At 37.8% G+C, this 21,491-nt stretch overlaps 1 protein-coding gene across 4 annotated transcripts in view; it reads left to right on the top strand.

Annotated features, from left to right (window-relative positions):
• The window catches only part of CFTR (CF transmembrane conductance regulator), an 86,737-nt gene that overhangs the window by 25,055 nt on the left and 40,191 nt on the right, over window positions 1-21,491 (top strand). For 3 of the 4 annotated variants that reach the window (XM_086887028.1, XM_086887027.1, XM_086887025.1), the window contains exons 8-12: window positions 3,406-3,652; window positions 6,025-6,117; window positions 6,653-6,835; window positions 9,540-9,731; window positions 20,503-20,597. In XM_086887028.1, coding sequence (XP_086743154.1) covers window positions 3,406-3,652; window positions 6,025-6,117; window positions 6,653-6,835; window positions 9,540-9,731; window positions 20,503-20,597 — 810 coding nt within the window. The remainder of the gene's footprint in view (window positions 1-3,405; window positions 3,653-6,024; window positions 6,118-6,652; window positions 6,836-9,539; window positions 9,732-20,502; window positions 20,598-21,491) is intronic. The other variant, XM_086887026.1, reaches the window with a different exon arrangement.

Below are 21,491 nucleotides of genomic sequence, written 5' to 3'. Positions count from 1 at the left end.
TTTATGTGCTCAGAAAAAAAATAATTAGGTGGCTATGAACATAATCTGTAGACACGTTAGTTAAGAAGTAAAGCAACAACTATTAATCCTCAATAAACTAACCATGCATTCCCACACTGCAGCTTGAGGTTTTTTCCCAATTTTTTTTTTTTAAAGTTTACTATGGAGGTGAGATTTTTTTTATTATTATTATTTTTTTTATGCACTTCCTCATTTGTTATAATGATGTTTCAGTGGTTAGTTTGCTCAAGTAAAACAATTGTGGGATCTGTGTTTGTTTCTGGCCAGCCCTGTCCTCATCTTAAAAAGCCCTTTTGTGATGGTTACTTAAGGCTTAACAGACGTCTTTATTCTATGGTGAAGGAAACAATATGAATCCTGTGCAGCCATTTTCTGAGAAATGCAATAAAGCCTGTTATAAAATTTGCATACAATCTGTGAAAGGAGTAAAGTAGCACAGATTTATGTATTTGTCCTGCACATTTGCATTAACATTTATTGTCTGTAGATGGCCTTGTAGAGTGCTTATCTCCTCAATTAATTAATGTAAGGATTGAGCTGTAACTGCCAGACCTGAAGGAGAAAGGAGGTAAAAGTTAGCTGAGACCTGTGAGAAGGAAGTCTTTGTTACCGGCAAGGAGTTCTGGGGAAAGGGAGGAGAAGTGACATATTGATTGATGGGTGACGCTGCATTAAAGCTCTCCCATGTGTCCTTTGTGATTGTGTAGTCCTTTACAGAGAAATAAAATTCTGTACCAGGTGTGTGATTGGGAAAATAAAAGAAATATAAGTGTCATATTATCATGTAAATAACAGACATAAAATTATGTTGTTCCACAAACACCTTCTTGTTCAGCTGCTTTCTGAAAGACAATCCAGGGAAAGTGAAGTGTTCTTTACCATTAGAATTTGTAATTATTTACTATAAGCAATCAGCGAAAGTCAGTCTGAATCCAGGTCACGAGTGCTAGCTCAAGGATGGAACTGGTTTAGGATTCTCCTGATGTCGCTGGTCACATGTATTGCTTTGAGGAAATTTAAGAGCACATCATGCTAGCAAATCCTCTAGAAATTAATTAAATAAATTGTAGTCCACAAACTAATTGCAGAAACCTGGAATTTGGACTGTTTCTTTATTATCTATATTTTCTATAATAATTTATAGCAAATTTTGTAATGCTGCAGTTAATTTTTATTGTATTATGCATGGATTTTTAAAAGACAAGAATGCTAGCAATATTACAAGATCAGATTACTTCTATGAAGAAAGGCTGAAATAATTGGAATTATTTAGCCTGGAGAAGAGAAGGCACTGGGCAAACCTTACTGTGGCACTTCAGTACCTGAAGGGACTATACAAGAAATCAGTAGAGGGATGTTTTGCAAGGTACATAGTGATAGGACAAAGGGGAATGGCTTTGAACTGAAGGAGGATAGATTTACATTAGATATTAGGAAGCAGTTCTTCCCTGTGAGAGTGCTGAGGTGCTGGCAGAGGTTGCCATGGATGTTGCAGAGGTTCCCAGAGAAGCCATAGATGCCCCATCCCTAGAAGTGTTCAAGGTGAGGCTGGATGGGGCTTGGAGCAGCCTGGTCTAGTGGAAGGTGTCCCTGCTTATGGCTGGAGCATTGGATCTGGATGATCTTTAAGATCCCTTCCAACCCAAACCATCCTGTAATTCTGTGATTCTTCTGTATTCTTTTGAAGTCATCCAGCAGGTCACTCAGTGATGACATCACCAGAGCAAGTCAACTCAGGAATATCAGAGTTTCGATTGAATTTGGCTTGCAGAATCAGCTCTGCAGTACCTCCCAGTCATTTGGCTTGTGAAGCTGCTAGGAAACAAGACCTTGTGCTTGAAGCCATGTCTGTGTCTTAGCCAGTGTGTTATAACTGAAGCTGTCAGTGATTTCATTCTCCTTCTTTGGAGTAGGGCTGTATTTTTCAGCACTGGGGGTCTTTTTTGATAGCTTCTAGCCAGACATTTATGTGGGACTGGGTGCGCACCAAGTCCCAAAATCTTTGTTATTCCAATTTGGTGCTGCCACTCACAGTTTCATACAAGCTCTGGAGGGACTTACAAGGTCCTTTCTCCCAGGCAGTAGCTCTATCATGCTGGTAACTTGTATATCCGCCTACTTTATTCAGGCTCCTCTTCTGGAATGTAGACTTAACAAGGAATGCTATACACCTTTCCAAAATGGGTTGAACTCAGATTTTCTGTCAGGGAGTTTTAAGATCTCTTTGGCTGGCAGAAGCTGGTAAGATGCTGGGTGCATGTACAAGTCTCATGCATGTGTGATGGGAGCTGAAAAGGTGTTTCACACAGCACCAGTGTGGATGGACTTTGGATGCAGACACTGGGTCAGTATGAGAAGACACATAAAGGTTGTGGTGCTCAGCCTTGCAACACAAGGTATTGCCATCAGCAATGTGACTGCACAGTATTCCTCCAGTGGTCATAGCACTTGCCCAGTGAATGGGCACCTTGGGGTCTAGCACCATTCCTAGCCCCAGATAATTGCTTTTGCAGGAGAGCAACTGTTCTGTCACTGCAACAGAAGTGCTTCTGTCCAGGCAAAACTGAGCTGCAGTGCACCTGGGAGATGTGAAATGAACAGGAACAAAATGAGAGCAGTCAATAGAAATCTTCAGCCCTGAGAGTTAGAGCTATCAACTCAGAAAATTATTTATATCCCCTGGTTTATTCATCCTTTTATTTAATAGCTTGCTGTAAGATGCTTGGACCTTGTGGAAACAGCTAGGAGTAAATTGCTGATTGCATTCCTGAATGCACAGGAGTCAGTGAGCTTCTCTGTAGACTGCACCTCTATGGAGAAAGGAGGGTGGAGAGCAGACTCCTGCCTTTCACCTCTTCAAACTGAGGTGAAGTGGCACCTTAATTCATGGGTGAAGCCATTAGTAGGTTGCCATGCCAAAGAAGATGACCTTATAATCATATTGTCTATTTTAAGTTATTTTTATGGTAACACATAGCAAAACTAGCATTTCAAAGTATCTTTTTTCTAGAGGAGTTATGCATCTAAATGAGTGTGTGATGATGCTTCTGGGAGTACATCACCTACCACAGTGTTAGATGATTGAGGTTGAGGTGCCAGGAATTGTAGAGGCTTGTGGCTTATTCATTATGCAAATCATGACAGATTATTGTTGCTTTGTCTGACATCTGTGAACACTGATGTCAAAATTCGACTCTAAGGATTTTTTAGGCCTAGAAATAGTTTGGAGTCTTACTTTCTAGCTGCAATTCTAGAAAATAAGGAGGATGAGTGAGCCTCTGAGTTGTTATGCCAACAGTTCCATCCAAAATATTTCTAAGTTGTAAACTGTGAAATCCTACACTAATTATTTGTATTTGGCTTTGTTTTTGTTTTTTTTAACAGAACTGAACTAAAACTTACCCGAAAAGCTGCTTATGTGAGATATTTCAACAGCTCAGCCTTCTTCTTCTCAGGCTTTTTTGTGGTGTTCTTAGCTGTGCTTCCGTATGCTGTGATTAAAGGAATTATTCTCCGAAAAATATTTACCACCATTTCCTTCTGCATTGTTCTTCGAATGACAGTGACCAGGCAGTTTCCCGGCTCTGTACAGACCTGGTATGACTCTATTGGAGCAATAAACAAAATACAGGTAGGGTACATAGACTAAAATCTTCCCAAGTACGTAAGCTAATTCTTTATATCGTGTTATCTTGTCAGCTGATCAGCAAAAGCACACAGCATTTATGCTGACTTTTTGAATATATGTTGCTTTGACTAAACACCATGAAGTGTCATTATAAATCTTGATATTGTTCCCCAGGCAGCATAACCACATGAGCCTCATGCTACCTGCTTGCTGCTTTTTTTTTTTAAATTTTTTAATTTGAAACAGTGACATTTAGTTAGTTATTCTCACTGCAGAACAAGATACTTCATAAAATCATGACTTGTGGTGCTTAAGAGATGTTTTCACTTCAGAAAAGGAAGTTCAAAATTATAAAATGTGTTTTATATAGCATGGCTTCCAGGAGCTGCAGTCACAGATCTTTTGTTTTTCTAGATATTACTGGCAACAACAGCAGGAGACTGTGCATTTTATGCAAATATGCATCCCATTCATTATGAGTAGCAAACATAATTAAGGTACCAGTCAAATAATTATTACCCACCTTACCTACTGAGATCAATTGCTCATGTACCAGCATGACAGTCTTATCTGCAGAGTAAAATCAGGGTGGATTCTAATTAGCTCTGCCTTTTTTATCTGCTGTTCTGAAATTACTCCCTAGGAAGAGAATTCTTACACAATTTTGGGGTGAAATCTTAGACCTTTCCCATTGTATATTTATAGATGTGGGGTTTTTTGTAGAACATAGATTTTATTATTTTTGGTGTGATAAAAATAACTAATACAGACCTAAAGATCTTAATCAGATGTCTGAACCTCAGTCTAGAATAAGAAGTAGGTGTAGGATTTTTATGATTTTCAACTGGGCAGGAAATTCAAGAAGTCTAGCCATAAACCTTTCGATTTGACATTCAGAAGGCTGCCTTGTTAGGCCTCACTATAGGTTTTCCTTGAGCTCTCAGATTCCCTGGGCATTAGTGGAAGTATCTTATCTCTCCTGTTTCCTGGAAGAATGTGTCCAATGCCCTGGACACAGTCACAGAACTGGCAAGCCTATTTGTCACAACATTGCCCTCACTTCACTGAAAGCTTGTGTTTGGAGATACTGGCAAATGGGTGCTCCAGAATCCATAAATAATCATCTCTTTGTGGCAGGTTCGGTATAGTCCCCATAGACAGACAGGACAGAATCCCAGAACACAAAAGCCCTTTACTAGTCTTAAGAAACATAAATAAGAATAATAAACCACTCATACATCTCTCTGATTTAATTTCCACATCAGTTTAGAGAGTTGACTGGGCCAGGCAAATCCCCTGGATTATTGTATTTTCACATGCTTTTTAGACCATGATATTTCATAATCAGTGTGCTCTCTCTGACTATCACTGCTCCAGGAACTCCAATGGATGACCCCTTTGTTATGAAAGCACAGTTATAATTTCCCCTTTTTTTATTTTTATTTTTTCATAAACCATGTGTGTCTTGCCTTCCAGTTTTTCAGTTCCTGCTCTTCCAATCAGCTGCTTAATTGTTATGCCAAAAGAACTCTTCTTGTTCTGCTTGGGAAATCTGCAAGTGTACTGTTGAGAACTGATTTCCCCATGAGTCTGCTTTGTTTTTCCATTTTATTTCCCATGTAGATCTATTTGCTTCCACAAAATTTAAAAAAGTAGAATTTGGAGGAGACAATACCTACTATATCAATATAGACTATATATCAATACTACTATATCAGTATCTACTTTATAGATATAGACTATATAACCTCAATGAAATAATGGAATAGAGAAGCTGTCTTTCCTTCATTAGCACAGGCTTACTCTTATTTCCCAGTGCTATCCTAGAAGGCAGCACGAGCACCAGATTGCTGACTTGTGTCACTGAAATTACACTGCATCAGTGCTGCACATGCCAGGATCATTATCTGCCTTTTATTTTTGTTGGTAGAGAGATCATTCCAGCTTTTTAAAACTCTTGCAGTTTTGGAAAAGGGAGATACCAGCATGTAGCTGCTTTGTTCCACTGCTTACCAGAGCACAACCTTCTACATCTTACTCCAAAAGTAAAGCTTTATTTGAAAAGGGTTAAACTCAGAGGGGTGATCTTGCCAGATACAAGTCCTGAAAGCAAAACGAGTGCCAAGCTTTGATATTCTTTCTAAATCAGAACTTTATAGCTATGTTTTCAGTAGCAATGAAAGAATTGGTAGTTTTAAAAACATTTCCTTCTGCATCCAAGAATGTTGTGTAATTTCTATTTATGCCTCTTGCTGAAAGCACTGTAATGCAAAGTGCCACCAGAAGTATTAGTGCTCTGTGTAGGCAAATATGGACTTCTTTGTGCAATATGACCTTGTCCCTTACTGTTTCATCTGCTTTCATGGTGTTTCTAGGATTTCTTGCTGAAAAAAGAATATAAAGCTCTGGAGTATAATCTAACAACCACTGGGGTTGAGCTGGACAAAGTAACAGCTTTTTGGGATGAGGTTGGTACTTTTACCCAAACTATATTAAAACAGAGTCTATCTTTTTTTTATTATTTTTTTTAATATCTGCCATGATGCTCTAAAAAGAGCAGCCTACACTCTTTCATTTTAACTAGCTTCAGCTCTCAGCAGGTAAGGAATACTTAGCAAGTAATTAATTCACGATATCAGATTATCCATAGTCAAGGAACCTTGGAAGAACCCTTTTAATAAGTGTTAAGGCCTGTAATAAGTAGTTTTTACTGACTTAGGCCAGCCTGAAAACAGGATCAGGCTATGGCATATATAAATGTTGGAAAAAGGTTCTATAATAACCAAATCTTTTTTTGTGTTCACAAATTTTGGCACAAGTCCAATACATACATTAAAAAAAAAGTATATTTAAGAATATAATGAGTATTTTATTGATAGGCAAAGTAACATGATAAATATAAGTTCATGTATTTTCATAAATCCATAGCATGATACACATATCTGCAATGCATGTTTTATTTATATTTTATGTATATCAAATATATATCCATGTATGTTGCAGGGAATTGGAGAGCTGTTTGTAAAAGCAAACCAGGAAAACAACAACAGCAAAGCTCCTAGCACTGACAGCAATCTCTTCTTCAGTAATTTTCCCCTTCATGCCTCTCCTGTTCTTCAGGATATAAATTTCAAGATTGAGAAGGGGCAGCTATTAGCTGTTTCTGGATCTACTGGAGCAGGCAAGGTATTTATGTTTTTGCTCATTCAACAAGAGTCCTAATAACTATAAGAATAATACTGTGTTGTTACCTCCATTGTTACCTGTATATTTCCTGTATTCTTGCTATCCTGTGTTTGCTGCAGAAATGATGGCTGCAGGAAAAAGTATGGATAATCTGCAAGTTTCATTAAAATATTTACTTTATATTTTATACTGTGGCCAATAGGAGTTAGATTTTGATGGATTTTTTGTAGTAGAAGGTTACAGAATTATAAGGAAATAGCAATTTAATGACAAAATATTTTCCCATTGGAAGTAAAAGGAAATTTTACAGGAGTAATGCAGACTGAAACCTAAAGTTAAGGCTCATGGTGAGAATCTCCCTGCCTTTAAAAAAAATGAAGAATATAGAATAGATATTCTGATGGCTCAGTGGGCTAGAAACCATTTATTTTCCCTGCCTTGCTAACATTTCAAGGAAAAAAATGAACACAAGATGGTTGGTAACCTGATAAGGCTCACAGGAATGTAGCCAGGTGCCCTGGACATGTGGTGTACCTGATCACTCAGCTCTGCTTCCTATAGTGCCTCACTTGGGCATCCTGAGACCCATGAGAAAGACTGGGGAGATGCTGCTGAAACTGGTGGTTTCCTGTGAAAAGTTGTGGTTTAGATTATTCATCATTTTACTACCCCAAAATATTATCAATGCACTTAGTTTGCAGATGACACATCCAATTAACATCGTTAATATGAGTTGAACTGTGATACTGTTATTCACTTTGAACAGCAAGTAATTAGATGAGTCTTGATGAGCCTTTCATCTTTAGTGGATTTTTTGAGGAGATGTGAAAGTTAAAACAAATGTTCATTATGCTTCTCCTGTTTAATAAATTATAGGTGAAAATATTATGATTTCTTTTACTTGCATGGGGTAAAATCTTTGGTCTGTTGGAGTAAATGACAAAGGACCCATCAATTTCAGTATGATCAAGGCTTCTTATTCTTCACTAATGATCCCCACAAGAGAGAGCAAGGGACTCAGAACATGAGATTGTCCTCAAGATGATGTGTTAAGGTGCATTTTACTGTGATACTTTTGAATTAACAGAATAGTTTATCTATTGCTATTGCTAATGCTGGTAATTGTACTATAGAAGTGTGAACTAGAAAATGCTGAAGGATGTATGTATATCTAGTTTATTCTGCTACATAGGAAATTGAGGAAAATTCAGATTACACTGAACAGTCTATGTGAGTATATACATACAAAAAATTTGCTCTTTCCAAGACAATAAAAATAAAAGCCTTATAAAATTAACTCAAGAAGTTAATATTATAAAAGTCAAAAAATAAGGTTTGCCTCCCACCCACCACCCCCCAAAAAATATTTGCCTTCCTTTACACCTTCTAAATGTAAGGGTTCCTTCATGGTGCTTGAGACTGTTACTGTATGTTCCAGGAATTGTCAGGCCCATGAAACAGACTGCACAATTTTATCTGTATTAACTATTTAATCTATAACAGGTATGAAGCCTGACATCAGCTCTTTAATATTGCTTCAGTATTAGATAGGGTTTGCTTTGGTCTTGTTTTGTTTTTTAATTTGCCTTATATGGCACAAGATGCAGTGGTTTAACATCCAGTGTACAAAACATACTGAGCAGCTGTCCTTTGTAAGATTGGGAGCTTCTTACTCAGCATTTTGGAAAAGTCAGATTCTGGTATAAGGGAAGGAATCTCATGAGACTCCCCCAGTACATTGTATAACTTGCAAAAGGATCCTGGGCTTGACAGCATGGAACTGTGACTTAGACAGATTTTTTAGGTCTTTGGCTGTTACGTCCCAACTTTGTTGACTGTTTATTAGTGATAAGAACACCACTGCAATGGCTCTGTAACATATTTTTCCGTGTATTTCTCAATTCTATTCTTTGATCTAGCAGCCAATCATGTGTGACAAGGTTCCTACAAGCTACTGATTAACTTTGAAATTATAACATGTCAGTACTGAAATTGCAATCAATTCTTTTATGAAGGGAAATAGTAAATATACTTAGGTCATGCATTCACGTAAATGAGTTAAGAGTTACAGAGGAAAATTCAGATCATACTGAGCAATTGTATATACTTACACAAAGAAATTGCATATTTCAAGGCAATACAGATAAACTAGTTATTAAATGAGCTAAGAGTTATGGAGGAGAATTCAGATCATAATGAGCAATTGTATATATTTACACAGAGAAAATGAATTTTTCAAGGCAATACAGATAAAATAGTTATAAACACTAGCAAAATTATAAACATGAATTATGTCGTACAAAGAACAAACAAAATAGTCACTGATAATATGAAAAATCAAATAGAATTCTCTATAAATACTAGTACCTTATGTCTGTGTGTTTCACAGATTGATTTTTACCTTGTAAAATTATTGATAGCTTCATTAAAATGACATACTTTTGCAGTAGCATGCCTTTTTTACAAGATAACTTACACGATCATTTACTAAATTAAGTTTCTGTTATATTAGAGGCCTTTCAGAATCACACATATGAAAATGTCCACTAATTGCAGTTTGCACTAAGTCAGTACTTACAGGGATACTCTTGACAAGATAAATATGTAATTTAAGTGACTTAACAGAGTGACTCCCACGTTGTCCAACATTTCTTTTTGTTGTACAGATCTCTGATATATTAATCAAGTGTTAATGTTTTTTCAGACTTCTCTTCTGATGTTGATAATGGGAGAATTGGAGCCTTCACAGGGTAAAGTTAAACACAGTGGAAGGATATCCTTTTCACCTCAAGTTTCCTGGATCATGCCTGGAACAATAAAAGAAAACATAATTTTTGGTGTATCCTATGATGAATACCGGTACAAGAGTGTCATCAAAGCCTGCCAGCTAGAAGAGGTTAGTCATCTAGGACTTTTAACACCTGTGACCCAACCCAAGTGAAAACCCCCAAAGAAAAGGTATGGGAATGGGGCTTAAAGCAAGTGAGAAATTTCTGAGATTTAAGGAACTCAGTCTGACATCCCAATCTTGTTGACAGCTGCTTGGGAGATACACTGACATTGACTATTCTGGTAGTTTACACAACATAAGCTAAGTAAGCAGGCACAGATATTATATGATGTCTGCCTTCTCAGCCTTCCTTGCTAGTTAAAAACCTGAGTAAACATACTGGTGTTGAAGAAATTATGTACAAATATATTATTCCAAAATTTTTTTTGGTCGTATTTCTTCCACATAAAGAAGCTTTTCCTTACAGTTTTGGAAATTAACCTGTTTTTCTCCTTTCTTTTGCGCTTAAAAAATGGCTCCAGGGATAACCTTAATTTTGTGGCAGAAATCTGAATTATTTAGCAGAAACGTCTTGACTAAATCTGGGATTTCTTCTGTGTATACTCTAAAACTTCTTGCACTGGAAATAATTGCAGGATTGATCTTTATGTGACATGTAGCCCAAAATGAGTACAATCACATCAAAATGTCCTTTTATGTGTTTGACGTTGTCAGAGGGTAGTGTAGGGAAATACATTTTACACATGGCAAGGTACAAAAGGAGCCAGCATTTGAGGCCTTTGCGAAATTTTCTATGCCTTAAGATTTTGTCTGTAATATACAAATAAAAACACTATTTAGCTGTGCTGAATAGGATTTTTCTTTTGGCCACACAGTGAAACATATTTTTCTTTAGCACCAGTCAAGCAAGAAACCATGGCCAGCCTGTTTAAAAATAAGATAAGGTTACTACCATGGATTATCTCAGAGCAGGGTGTAGTTAAGCAATAAAGTAATATTTCCCTATATGTTTCTGGCCATATCAGCTTATGTTTGGATTTTTAATTTGGTTTGCTGGAAATCTCTTTGGAAGCTCCTGAAGACAGGAGAATTAACAACTCCTGTGTCAGGCTTTCTGTGGAGTTGTCCTTAACCCCGATTATGAAAGTTATAGTTAACGCCAAAGCCCCAAGAAACAACTGGCTTCAGCAGTTCACAGCTGCCCTCTCTCAAGGAGGCTTCTCAAGCCAGGCCCCTCCTAGAGCAGCAGGTGATCACTGGTGGCTCAGTGTCCCACAGTGTCTGGTGGGACAGCTTGGTGTCTCAGTGGTCGTGGGATGGCTCAGTGTCTCAGCAGGCTGCAGCTCCTTTGTTCTCCAAGCAGGCTCAATCAAGGCAGCTTTGATCTGTATTGCTGCAGCTCTGTGCAGAATTATATGCTTCACCTCCTAGCAGGGCTTATTATTTGAGATCAGGTTTGATACTTATACTTTTTTTTCTCCTGGACTGAATAAATTGGGCTGCCTGAAGAGAAGGCAGAATAGTCTGGACAGAAGCCAAACACATTACCTTATTTCCATTATTATGCTTTCTTGTCTTGTTAGCTTTCATGCATTAGTTACCAAACAAGAGTCAGTACAGCAGATTGAATGACAGATTTCAAATATTAATTCCCTGCTTATTCCCCAGTGTGACCTTTTAGGGGTTTATTATATTAGTACTTTGCGCTGCGATTTGTGTGTGTGTGTGTTTGTTCTCATTCGTCAGAAAGGAGAAAAAAGAGGAGTTTTACCTGAGTTTACTCTGCCCCCTTCTCTGCAATATTCCTAGGTAGTGATATATTCCACCTGAAAACAGGCCTGCTGAGTCTAATTCTTATGTAGAGCCCTCAAACCAAGGATTGGTGAAACAAGAGGGTTTATTTCCTTATTGCACATACACTCCAAGTCAGTTAATATAGAGCTCTTAACATTGGCTAAGTCAGATTTATTTCCAAACTCCATACTCACCAAAACGCTTTTGGAATACAAATACATCTTCTTTGACCCAGTAGGCAAGCAGATGTGTTAGTAGGATAAAAAGTAATATACCTGTGAAGTGACCCTTTTACTTTGCCATTTCCACCATCAACCTATAGAGGTAGCAAACTGAAGATCTAGCCCAACTCATAAATTTGATGTCTTTTCCACTTATTCTTTATTAGTACCAATAAAATACTGCAGGTCATTCTATGTGGGTCACATCCTACCATTTATGTGGGCTTGAGACTTCCAGACCACAGTGAGTAGCCTGTTCTTGTCTGGAGCAAAACAGGATGCTGAAACCAGGTGATGTCACAAGGTGCTCTCCACTTCCTTATAGGTCTGTAGAGATATAGAAATGATATTACAGAAGCGTAACTTAAATAATTTGGGGTGCATGAGAATTTTCATAAAAGTCAGTGCTACCTTCTCCTGACTGACTTTTTTGATTTGGTATGTAGTTAATTTACTAAGGAGGTATCACTTAGAGCCTCTTAAGAGTTGCTAAGTACACAAAGTAAATTTATCTCTATGAAAAATGGAAAGTGCAAGTAAATATTTCCCAGAGCTTTCCATATTTTTAGGTGTTCAAGAATAGAATTTTCCCTGTATATGAAATCAGATCTTTATTCAGAAGTTGGAATGTGTCTTGTGTTAGATTCTGTAAAGTTGTAGAGAATGGCAAATCTGATTATGTTAGTCATTACTTAAACAACAGATTTGCCATGGTAGGTTTTTCTCAAATGTAAGAATTTTTTATGTTGTTCAGAAATATATTCTCACAGCTTTGCATTTTGTTCTATGTGTGCATGGAACCATCAAAAGGAAGGTTAAAAAGATGATTTCTTCTCCAGGTAATTCTGATTAATCACAAAAAAATATTACTGAAAAGCAGTGAAACTGTGAGCAACAAAAGAATTTTCTTTTATTTCCTTTATGAGCTTACATAAGTTTATAGGAATTCAGAGCACTAAAATGGGACATTTTTTAGTCCAAGTAGTTCAGGTAGCTACATTTGTACTTCCTTAACTCTCATAAGAGATTTCTCTCTTCAGCTTCTTAATCTTGTTTCCTTGATATAATTCACCTGCCCTCCAGTTGTGCCATTATACCTGTTCAAGATGTACTGTGAAACAGAAGATGAAGATTAAAAAGAAAATTGTTGTGATATATTTGAGATCTGCATGCCTCATAAATGCTATGCCAAGATAGTTTGACGAAGTGTGTTTGTGTAGGGCACAACGCACTAGGATGTCAGTCTGTGCCTGAGGTTACAAGCTTAATTAGTTTGTACATGTCTCTCAAGTATCCTTTTCTCTCCTGCATGGCGTGGTTCTTGTCTCTCCCAATGGCCTGACATGGTGTGTGACTGATGGGCAGCCAGACACAGGCAATGGTCCTGCAGTAGATACTGTTTTGTGAGTCTGCCTGTGGGAAGCACGTGTTTCAGTGGTGCTCCTTGGAGTGTAGTCCCACTTGATGATGCATGTGACAGCAGTAGAGTGTCACAGGTTTCATTCATGGTCCCTGGTCCTCACAGTTCTTCTCTGTAGCATTCTCTGAAACCTGGGGAGAGAAAAGGCAAGGAACACCACAGAGCAACCCAGTCTGAGTGTACGAGATCTGAGTTGCTGAAACAATCCACAATGAAAGACAGTCATGTGTTGAACTTGAGTACAATTACATTTTTTTATTATATTTTTCCTTTGAGAGTAAGTAGGGCATCAGAGGAGTTAAAGTCATGTTTTACAATGTTCTCATTACTACAGTTTATAAATGGGAAGAGGTTAAGAGAAAAGCAGTAAAAGGTGAAAGAACAAAACAGAGTGCTTTAGAGTTGAGATAAAGAGACAGCTGTAATTGAGGGTTTCATTAGTGTTCTTGATATCCAAAAGAAACAGCCTCACTGGCAAACATTCTTTCTGAAAGCCTGGCACCCACTGAGTATGACAGCAGTGAGATGCAAGGGGTGTGTAGACATTGCCCATGTTTTTGTGTGATGCTGAACTCAAGGGAATACCAATACATTTAAATTACATTACACATTCTGCGAAACATCACAGTAAAAAGTTTCCAAGACACATAGGAAAAGGGTTACCTGTTCCTTTTCCACTACCCTCTTGCTCTCTTTTCCTTTTCTTGAGAAACTGATTATTTTAACATGTAAGAAAGCAGGATGAATGCTTTATTTAATATGCCCTCTTAAATTAAGATCCCAGTAAGCAAATAAGAAAGTGAATGTTTTAACCTCCTAGGTTAAACCATTCCAGCACAGATTAGTAGTCATTACCATTTGTCCTTTACTGAAATGAATTGTTTCAAAAAGAGTACTTTTGAGTTTGCAGTATTACCTCAAATCTATTACCTTTGAAGTGTTATACTGGCATACTTTAATAGAGAGAAGACGAGATGTAGTTGGTATGGATTCTGAGCGTGTTTTCTAAAGGCAGTCCCCATAAGGCAAGTTTAAAGGTACTCAAAAAGTAAGATGAGTTGGTGCTGCCACAGCAGCACTTTTGACAAAGTGGTTTACCATTTTAATCAAGTACCTTTCATCACATTCATAATAAAAAAATGTAGCAAGAGAGTCTGAACTTTTGTCTAACACATCAAGTTAAGGACCAAGTGTATTGTAAAAGCCACTGAGATATGTGAACTTCCCAAGTTTGTATGTCTGTGGAAACTTGCCACTTAATCTGAAGTAATTCTACAAGTGTGACTTTCCTAAGGATTATATTAATTGGAGGTTGTATTAATGTAATGGCAGGGATAACATGAATATAAATGGAAGTTTGTAGGACTTAATTTGTAGGTGGCATGTGGGTTTCCAAAATCCTTTTTACTCATGTTATAAAATATGGGAAAGGAATGTGACTTGATTTTCAGATATTTAGATTGAAAAATCAGTATTAATAGCCTGCTATATGCAGGGTATGGGATTTTTGTTTGATTTTACCACTTGATAAGTTAAACAGGTAAAACCTCTAGACAGCTAAAACAGTAATTGTCATGTTTAAGTGCTGTTAACATTGAACAAACTCATCCTAAGAGAAGGCATTCCTCCAGTCAAGACTACAGAAGCAGGCCTGGTATACTTATTCATGTTTAAAAATAAACAAGCATTATATCACATTTGATTTGGTTCAGTAGTTCATGAGTTTTGAAGCCATACTTCCATAACTTCCAGTTTTACCGTTTTGTTATGTAAGTGATATTTTTCCACCTAGTTAATTCATTTGATCCTTTAATAGTTACCTAAGAGTCCATAAACACATAATGACAAATTACCTTTGAGAGATTACCACTCTCTGAGTAAACACATGTTCCGATTTGAAAGACACCAGCTGCTCATGAATGTAATGTTTAACATGACATGCAAGTAGAGGAGGTGTTTCCACGTGAAACTGAGTTATATAATAGTACTAAAGAAGTTTGTGGCTGGACTCTGTAGAGTTTTGAGGTGGGTTTACTGGGAGTGCAGGAGATTAACTTTCATCTAATAACTAGATTATGGAGAGATTAACTATAGAAAGAGACAGTCAATAGGCCAAGCCCAGGTTTGTGTTGCTGTGTGTTCAATGTCTCCTTGCAAAGGATGGTTTCCACCCTGTGGGGAGAGGTTCACTGCAGTGTCAAGAATGCTCCAAAACAGAAACACATCCTTGCATCCCATGTACTGCTCCAGCTCCTTTATCTGTGCTGATTTTGGGTTGGTTTTTGTTTGGTTGATTTGGGTTTGGTTTGAGTTGGGGGTTTTTCTGGGGGTTGTTCTGTTTGGTTTTTTTTGTCACATGACTAAATAATTAGGTGTTGAAAAGTTCTTATGTCAGTGAGTGAAATACTTTATGTCATGATTTTGAGCCTCGTTTTCACAAGGGAAATGGACAGATTACAAAGTGTGTGGAAGAGAGGAGCAATAAAGGGTTCAAGCATGAACAGAGTGCTTTGTGGTATGTAACTCTCTACAAGAGGGTATTAAATGGTAGCTTGGTTATCTAATCATGTCTATGGTGTAAGTTATGTGAGAGCAAGTGACTTAACCTGTCTTCACAGCTGAGGAGAGCCAATGGCATGTCAAGGTGAAATTGATCACATCCTAATATAAACAGCTAAAAGTGTATAAATGCCTTTTCAGACCAAAAGGCCACATAATATGTTGCAGATTTATAGAATATCCTGAGTTGGAAGGGACCCACAATGATTATCAAGTCCAACTCTTAAGCCCATTTGGGGACAGAACCCACAGTCTTGCTGTGGGTCTTGGCCCCACATCAAACCTCCCAGTACCACTGTTGCACCTTGGACATCTGGGTCTCAAATCTGGCTACCTTTATGTTTTTCCCACCCTACACTGGTGTGATCCACTGGCCTAGACAGAGTCCTCTAACTGAAATTCTTATCTATGGCCCAAAATCATTGGCAGATCAGCTGTGGAGCCTCAGACAGTGAGTTTCCTGGGTAAACTGGAAGTTAAGAGGCCAGCACAGGTTCTTTGTAGCAGGGGCAAATCTCTATTAGATAAAAACTCCCAAATGCACTGACTTCAAGAAGTTTATCAGTGATCACATAAATATGTATAGAAGCTCCTCCCCCTGCAGTGTTTCCTGTTGGTATAATTTAGTTAAAAAACTGTTTCAGTCAAGACAGCTCTCCCTACCCCTTTCCCTGTCTTAGGTACAGGGCTCTGGATTGGTTACCTTGGATGTTGTCCTATCTTCTGTGTCTTTTCTGCCATCATATTTAATTCTCTTACCCTGCATTTAACCTACCCGCATGCGGTGCACTGGCTACTTCATGTTTCAAAGATGTGTTCCACAGAAATATTTTACCATAGAGAAAGCAAGTTTTGCCAGCATTCATGTGAGTTTTGGGTGAGCCTGACACTGTTCAAGGTCACACACTGTTGCAAAAACAAAGCTTATGCTTTTGGATCGTGAATCCTTTATAAATGGTTCAGCTAAAGTCTAACAAAAGCCTTGGATTACAGAATCACAGGGAGAGAGAGAGGAGAGCTACCAAAATAAAATAAAATTAAATTAAAAAGAAATCTTATTTGAAATAGTTAAAAGAAATCTGTTTTTCTGGCTTAATTCCTAGCAAAATGAGGATTTAAATATGTTCAGGCTGGTTACCTAAAAGCCAGGATACAAGAAATAATTGGAAATTCTTCATCTTTTAAAAATTCATAGAAGTGGGTATGAGTCTGAAATACAAGTCTTGATTTCAAAACTTTAAGAATTCAAAAGATGATGATGAAGAAAAAGGGAATACTTCAGTAGCAATGAAATTAGGGGGATCTTCTGGGAACTTTGAAAATAAGCATAGGGAATGTTAATGGCAGTGAAGAAAAGGCAGGGGATAGAGATGAGTGTAGAGGTGACTGTAATAAAAACAGGAGGTAAATAGAGAACTGAAATAGAATGAGGATGAAATGCAGAGAGTCAAGACTGCTGCTCTGTTCCATCAGTTTCATGAGTGTTTTGTCTTTTATAAGGGAATGCAGAAGAGAGACTATCAAACTCCACAAAATTAAGGACAAATTTAAGAAAGAAAAGGAAGTCACATAAATAAAATACTTAGGTTCTATCTTTAGGATTGCTCGAGTAGTTTGAGTAACCTTGGACATATTAAGCAACTCTTGATTGTTAGAGACTATTTTCTGTCATGCTTTATTATCTTCATTGTTGCTAATGATTTATCAAATGACTGTGATAACAATTAATCTCTACAGAAAAGACTTGGAGTGTGAAGTCCATTCTGAGGTTTCCTTCTTTAATAACAAGATCATATTTCCTGTTCACCCTGAAGCTATCCTGGCTGCATTCTTCCTTACCAAGCCCAAAGGTATTACGAGGGCCATCCCTTTGCTCCTGAGGTAGATGAGTATGGAATTTTCACTGCAAAAAATGCAAATAGCCATCAGAAAGGGTGCCTTCTCCTTGAGTGTGCAACTTGGGATTTTTTTAGCACCTCATATTAGAAACATCCACAAAAAGAATGAATATCTGTGGTAACTGTAGGGGTTTTCATTTATGAATAGTTACCAACTGGTTTCTCAATTTAAGCATTTAGAAACAGATTTGTTAAAGAAAATCCAGTGGCTACTTCATACTTCATTAATATGCCGAGTCTTGTGCCGTTCAGCATTATTACATTAGGTTTGTTCTTGGCTTGATTTCACTTCCTGCATAAAATGACAGCAAGGATGTATTTGGACCAGCCCTATGTACTTTTTTACAATAGGTCATGCGTGTTCCAACAAATAGCATTGTGTGTCTATTGGACTTCATTACGTTGTTTATGCCTTTGAAAGAAATTACTAAACATTTTTTAATTATTATAATTACAGCCTGAAAAGTTCTTTGTCTGTTGCATGCCATATATTATCTTGAGGTGAAGGGTAGAGGAGAGCAGAAGGGGAACTCATTAAAAGTCTGATTAAAATTCCATGTTGACACACCTGCAAAGAAATATATCTGATGAAATCCCTCAACCTTTAAAGCAATGGGAACCCTGGAATGAATTTCACTACAGCTGGGATTTTACCCTGTTTGCAGGAGAAGAAATTCTGGGCCCAGTTCTTCACTTGGGTTTTTTGGGAAGGAGTGGAATTAGGAAGCAGTGAGGGCACCAGCACCATTACAGGCTGCAGTACTGGTAGAAATGGGAAACAGCTTAAATCAGCTTAGAGATCTACGTACTGAATCATGCAAACCCCTTATGTTAATGCCAAAGTTACAGATGAGTAACATGACTCCTGCATACATCATGAGACCACAAGTGATCTGACCAGGTTGTCTCAAAGAAATGCTAAAAAACGTTTTATGCCAGAATTTCTTGTGTTCTGTCTAAATTCTTCATGACTTACAGGAAGGTGATTTTGTCACATTCAGAAAATTTTTCTTTAAAACTGCTGCTGGCACTGGTTTTCACATTCCTCTTTCTGCAAATACTTGAGCTGTTATGTTAATACCAGGGATTTGCTTGTCCATTTAAGAGAGGGAAATAACTAGTTAATGTGAGAATAATTTAAAAGTCACCTGCAATAGATTTTCCATAAATAAGAGCATCTTGATTTTAAGGTCAGAATCCTCTAAGTCAGGAAGTAAATACTATTATCAAATTAGAGAGTTGTGAGAATCTCCCATTTCCTGATAGGCCGGGCAGTCAATTTCTTGCTCTTGAGCGGCTGGACCCTTCATCTGTCACTGTTCCAAGTCTGAAAAGCATTGTTCACTCATTGTTCCTGAGGTCAGGGCAATTTGCAGGAGAGGAAGAAGGAAACATTTTTTTGGAAAGTTATTTATTTATTTATTTTTTTATTTATTTATTTATTTATTTATTTTCCAAAGCCTCAGAGGCCTGGAATGCCAACAGGCTGCCCAACAGAGAGTGCTCAACCATCAAAATCACAGCAGGGACCATCAAAATTGGATTGTATATGGCTTTGTATGAAATATGGCCTTACAGAGAGCAGCTCAACATAGAATCCAGGTAGTATTGCCCTGAAAGTGCCTCATGTGTCTTCCTGTCTGGAAGCCATGGGATTTCTGTGGGTGCTGCAGAGAGCATGCAGACAGCTGAGCTCCTGCCCACCTCTTGGCTGCCTGCAGGACGAGACCCCAGAACAGGATACCCCTTCCAGAGCATGGCCTAAAGATCACTCTCAGAAGCTCAGCTTCTGACAGATAATGCATTGCCACTTGTTTTTTCTCCCAGAAGCTGCACTCAAAAGGAAAACATGTGTGGTGCATGAGAGCACTGGAGCTGATTGTGTCTGGTACTGGATGCCCTAGTCAGCTTCCTTGGCTGTGGGGGATGCCTGCCTTGGGTGAGGGAAGCTGTGCACAGGCACTATGGTGCTGCTGAGCAGTGAGCACAGGCACAGGCTCCTGGCAGTCAGGGATTCCCACTCACTGCATGGCAAACTGCCCTGAAATTGTATCCCCTGGAAGCCTGGGTGCCATGAGGCACGGGAAGCTCATCCAGCCTGTGTTTCTGCTGAAAATGTATCCATCACAGTGATAGTGGTGTCACTGTATTGGCTTACAGATGTAGGTCAGGCTTGAAGGCAGAATTCATATTTTTTGTTAGAGCAACTCTAAAAGTGGAAAAACTAGACAACCTTCAGGCACACAAACCATTCTCTTTGTCTTCACTTCCATGACTTTCTGTGGTTTACATGGATCATCAATTTCAGTACTAAGTAGTCCTCTCAATAAAATTTCTGGCTACCCTTGCCAGTGGGATACAAGAGTGTCCTTTTCTCCTTTCTGTGTCTTATATGAAATGAAATGGTATTTTCTGCTTTTATCCCCAGCTAAAGATTTGTTTTTAACATAGTCACGAGTTCTAAATAATTTACAGCCCAAGCAGTGGAACTTGGTTCCCAAACCTTTGGCAAACCATGAGCATTCCTGGCTGGGAATGCTTTTCAAGCCTTTCTTAATGAACCTGCCTGAAGTATATATTTCTCTGGGTTTTGAAGAGCTCAGAAACAGAGTTTGCTCCTTGCTTTCCCTAACTTCAGTGTAATTTATCATTACCTAACTAAGTGAAATTTATCATTACACTTGAGCAGTTAATGTCTTGGACTGACGTTGTACGAAGATACATTTCTTGCTTTTTGGAGATTAACTATGCAGACAAATATTTGTCCTTAAGATCTTGTAGCTCATGATTGCTTTCTGCAATAGAATGATATCACCATTTCTGATTACATAAACAAATGAAATAAATAAACCTCTATGGAACTTTTTTTTTTACAACTGCTATCCAACCTGTCTGTGGACAATTGTACACTATGCTTTCATCAAGTCTGTAGATTGAGTTTCTTGGATATTGAAAATGCTGATTCTTAAAAAAAATGTTAACAGGATATTTCCAAGTTCCCAGACAAAGATTATACACTGCTGGGTGAAGGTGGAATCATTCTGAGTGGAGGTCAACGAGCACGAATCTCACTGGCAAGGTGAGTATTTTGCTCTTCATGTAGTGTGCTGTTTCACTTATATGGAATGTATTATGACTAAGCATTTAAATACACGTGGACTATGTCCTGCTAAACAAATATCCTCCAGGTATACCAGAAACTTGATTTTACTATCAGAAATATGAGTTCCGCTGTGCAATATTTTTTATGATACACCTGCATATTAATTTAATGAATTTTAAAAGTTTGATGTCAGACAAATTCTATGGCTTAGCATAAGATGAATCTTTGATGCAAGACATCTTTGGAGGTTCAGACCTTTAAGTGTAGCTTTTTATGTACTGAAGAAACCCATAGAAAGGTACAAATAAATATTCCAGGATCTTTCCCTGCTATGGCTTTTCTTCAAAGTGGTTTATATATTGATCAATGGCATACTGCCTGTCTGCAGATCAATGGAAAAAAAAAAAAAAGAAAAAGAAAGCAGCCATGTTCCAATACATTTTGCACGAACACTTTGGGTTTCTCTCTGTCATAAGAAAAAGAAAAGTAGAAATCAGTGACTAATCAGTATGTATGAATAACTGCCTTGTCTGTTTGACCTTCCAATGTTAGCAAGTAATTCTGAAGGTCTAGAGAACAGTAACATAGGTGTTTGTCTCATAAATTAACTATGTGTTTCAGGAGAATCACTTAGCTATTGTCAGAAATCCAGTAATGACAGCTCTGATGTGTAAATGGTCCTGTTTTTTTTTATTTCTGTGCCAAGTACAAACTGTGTTGATTCCCATGCCCAGAAACACTATGTGGAAGTAAAATCACATTTTAGTGATCCACACTGGCGTCCCATGAAAGATGCACATGTCTCTGTGAAGCTAAAAGATGGGATCATTAAAATAGAGAATCTTTCAGTGTGGGTTTGTTTGTGAGACT

Source organism: Cyanistes caeruleus, chromosome 4 (assembly GCF_971803275.1).
Source record: "Cyanistes caeruleus chromosome 4, bCyaCae1.hap1.1, whole genome shotgun sequence".
Classification (NCBI taxonomy): Eukaryota; Metazoa; Chordata; class Aves; order Passeriformes; family Paridae; genus Cyanistes; species Cyanistes caeruleus.
The sequence above is the reverse complement of the archived record's forward strand: the minus strand, read 5'-3'. Positions and strand labels throughout refer to the sequence as shown.